The sequence below is a fragment of the Centrocercus urophasianus genome, unplaced genomic scaffold (assembly GCF_019232065.1).
Source record: "Centrocercus urophasianus isolate 14NV4802_14NV808 unplaced genomic scaffold, USGS_Curo_1.0 seq_72, whole genome shotgun sequence".
In the NCBI taxonomy this organism is placed as follows: Eukaryota; Metazoa; Chordata; class Aves; order Galliformes; family Phasianidae; genus Centrocercus; species Centrocercus urophasianus.
This window is the reverse complement of record NW_024885333.1, coordinates 23,026-26,607: the sequence shown is the minus strand read 5'-3', so window position 1 is coordinate 26,607 and position 3,582 is coordinate 23,026. Positions and strand designations below refer to the sequence as shown.

Genomic DNA, 3,582 nt, shown 5'->3' with positions numbered 1-3,582 from the left:
TGTGCACCCTCAAAGCGTGTGTGTGTGCATCGGGATGGGAACCCCTGCACGTCCCATGAGGTGTGCAAATTGGGGAGGGGGGGACGCTACACCCCAAAGGAGGTGTAAGGGTTTTTTGGGGGGGGGGGCACCCACCCCCGCCACCGTTTTTTGCTCATGGGGGGCACTCTGCGCCTTCAGGGCCGACTCACGGGCGCAGTAGGTGAGGAAGGCGCATCCTATGGGGGAACAACGGGGGTGTTGGGGGGGGGACACAGAGACCCCGACCCCACAGCCCGCAGTTTGGGTGGTAGTGGGGTCCCCACAGCCCTTCACCACCCCCCCGCCCCAAGCTGTGGTGTCCATCAGCACGGCCTCAGGGCCTGCTCAGACCCCACAGCACAACAACACCCCACATACAGCCATCACACAACCGCCGGGCACCCCTACAACCGTTACACCCCACACAGCCCCAGACAGCCATCACATGGCCCATACAACCAGCATCCCCCATGCGCCCACCCTGAGCTCCATCTACAACCATCACAGCCCACACAACCATCCCACACTCCACACACAGCCACAACGCCCCCAGATGCCCGCTGCGTGCTCCCCACACAACCGCTGTACCCCATACAACCGCTGCACGCCCCAAACACGACCACCAGACCCCACACACACCCAGCTCTCTCGCCACAACCCTGCTCACATCCCACACTGCATCTCACCCTCCACAACCATCGCACGACATCGCGCCCCATACAACCATCACACCCCACTCACCACCTCCACCCCACAACATCCATACAGGCGCTGCCCCACCACAGTCCTAAGAGCTCCACAGGGCCCACCCGCACCCCTTGCCCTGTAGAGCACAGCCCCCACCCCGTAAGAGCAAACCGTACCCAGATTGTAGGGCTGTTCTGCAGCCGTGGGGCTGCTCTTGGGCTCCAGAGCTGCCTGTGGGGCTTTGGGCCTATGGGGCTGCACTCAGGGCTGTGCCCGTGCCATAGGGCTGTACGTAGGGCTGCCCCTGTCCATAGGGCTGCATGAAGGGCCGTCCCCAGTGCCCGGGGGCCACCCTCAGGCCCCACGACTGCGCGCAGCTCCTGGCCCCCGCTCCCCACCCCTGTTCCCCCTCCCCATTCCCGCTGCCCGCACCCCACCTTTGTGCATCCCGGTGTATTTGTCCTTGATGACAGTCAGCTCGTAGATCTTCCCGAACTGCTCGAAGATGGGCTTCAGGTCCTTCTCCTCCAGGTGCCGCGGGATCTGCCCCACGAAGAGTTTGATGGCGTCAGGCTCCTTCATGGGGCCGCCGGCGCTCAGGGCCGCGCCCTCCGCCCGGTGCCCTCCCGGTGCTCCCGGTGCTCGGTTCTGCTGCTCCCGGTGCCCAATCCCGGTGCTCCCGGCGCGGTTGGTGTTCGGTTCTGGAGCTCCCGCTGCCCTTTCCCTGCTTCTGGCTCCCAGTTCTGGTGCTCCCAGAGCTCCTGCTGCCCGGTTCTGGTGGTGCCGGTGCCACCGATGCTCAGATCCGGTGCTCCTGGTGCTCCCGATGCCCTTTTCCCGATTCCCGATGCCCGATCCTGGTGGTCCCGGTGCTGTCAGTGTTCGGTTCGGTGCTCCCAGGCCCCAATCCTGGCACTCCCGGAGCTCCCAGTGCCTGATTCGGCGCTCTTAGTGATTGGATCCGGTGCTTCGGGTGCTCTCGGCGATTGGATCCGGTGCTCCCGCCGCCCGTTTCTCAGCTCCCGTTCCCCTTTTGCCCACTCCCGCTACTCCCGGTTCTCCTTTCCCGTCTCTTGGTGTCTCCGGTTCTGTCTTCCCGGCGCCCCCGATGCCGGTTCGGCGCTCCCAGTGTCCGCTCCTGTGCTCCCGGTGTTCCCGTTACCCGATTCGGCGCTCTCGGTGCCCTTTTTTTCGGCTCCCGGCGCCCGGTTCGGTGCTCCCGGCGCTCCGGTGCCGGTGACGGCGGCGCCGCACACAAAGGAGGGGCGGCCCCGGGGCTGAGGGCTCCTCCGGGGACGGGGCGCGGTGGGGCGGGGGCTGCGCTCTGCCCGGGGGCGGCGCTCCGGGGCCCGACCGCGCTTCTCCCGCAACCGCCGCTCCGCCCGGAGCCACCGGGTACCGTCGTGCGGGGTGATACAGGGGGTGGGGGGTGGGGATATGGGGATGCGGGGATATGGGGTGGGGATATGGAAGGGGAACGTGAGGGGGATGCCGGGTGTAGATATGGGGGCGTTTTATGGGGGATGTGGGGTGGAGATTTGGGGGGGGATGTGTGAGGGGGGATACGGGCATATGGGGTGGGGATATTGGGGTGAATATGGGGGGGTGTGGGGGGGATTTGGGGGAGGCGTGGGGTAGAATGGGGATATGGGGGGGTCAGAATTGGCCCCGCCCATAGCGCCGGTACGGGGGGGGAATGGGAACGGGAACGGAAATGGGAAAATGGGAAATAGTGGGAACGGGAACTGGGGACGGGAATGGGGTCGGGAGCAGCCGGGGCGGAGGGGGGGGGGGGGGGGCGGGGGGGGGGGGGCGCGGGGGAGGCGACCGCGCGTGGAACCGCCGCAGCGCTGGGACACGCAGCACCCCCGGGCGCTGTCCGCGGTGCTGACCGGAGCGCCGGTGGGGCGGAGCTGGGCACGGAGACACGGACAGACGGACACGGGGTCGTGAGGATGCAGACATGAGGACATGGACAGACATGGGAAAAGATGGAAACTTGGACGCGGGGACAAGAGGACACGGAGAGACGTACACAGGAATCTGGGGACACGGGAACACAGACAGACACACGGACATGGGGATATGGCCATGGACAGACAGATGTGGGAACGGATGGGGACACAGACACGGGGACAGACAGAAGGACACAGCCACGGATGCACGGAGACACGGACAGATGGACTCAAGGATGTGGGGACGTGAGGACACAGAAAGACAGACGTAAGGACACACGGGTACATGGAGATGGGACACAGAGACAGACACGTGGGGTGTGGACACACGGACAGAGCATGTGACACGCGGTGACACAGTGACGGTCACACCACCCCACACACCGTCACACGCAGTGCAACAGCTGTAGGATCGCCGCACACAGCATCGCACCTCACCGCACACCGCAGGCACGGGGCCACACACAGCACACGCGGGGACACGCGCCCCGTTACACGCACACCGATACACACCGTTACACACACGGTTGCACACACACACTCACACCCTGAAGCCCCACAGCGACCCCCACACGGCGCTTTTGGGGCGCACCCACACATGACCCCCATCTCACACCCGTTACACAGGACAGGGTCGCACACCCGCCGTTGCACACTCGCCGTGACCCGCAGTCACGTGGTCACACGCGCACCGTCACACCCGGCCGGCCGTTACCCGCTCCTCACCCCGCCTCCGAGACGCCGCACTTCGGCCCGTGATGGCGGCGCCCGGACCGGCGGCAGCGGGAGCTGAGCGGGGGGTGCGAGCGAGGGGAGCGAGCGGGGGGGGGGGGGGGGGGGGGGGACGGGGGGGGGGGGGGCGGGGGGCCCGGAAAGATGGTACATCCCCCCGCCCACCCCAACAATCCCAGTGCAACAG

At 66.5% G+C, this 3,582-nt stretch overlaps 1 protein-coding gene across 1 annotated transcript in view; it reads right to left on the bottom strand.

The window, feature by feature from the left end:
• CELF3 (CUGBP Elav-like family member 3) overlaps nt 1-1,367 on the bottom strand; it is an 8,833-nt gene extending 7,466 nt beyond the window's left edge. The window contains exons 1-2 of the mRNA XM_042837527.1: nt 1,146-1,367; nt 136-218 (exon numbers count right to left, since the gene is read on the bottom strand). Coding sequence (XP_042693461.1) covers nt 136-218; nt 1,146-1,290 — 228 coding nt within the window. The 5' untranslated portion in view covers nt 1,291-1,367. The remainder of the gene's footprint in view (nt 1-135; nt 219-1,145) is intronic.
• Nucleotides 1,368-3,582: the final 2,215 nt, after the last annotated feature.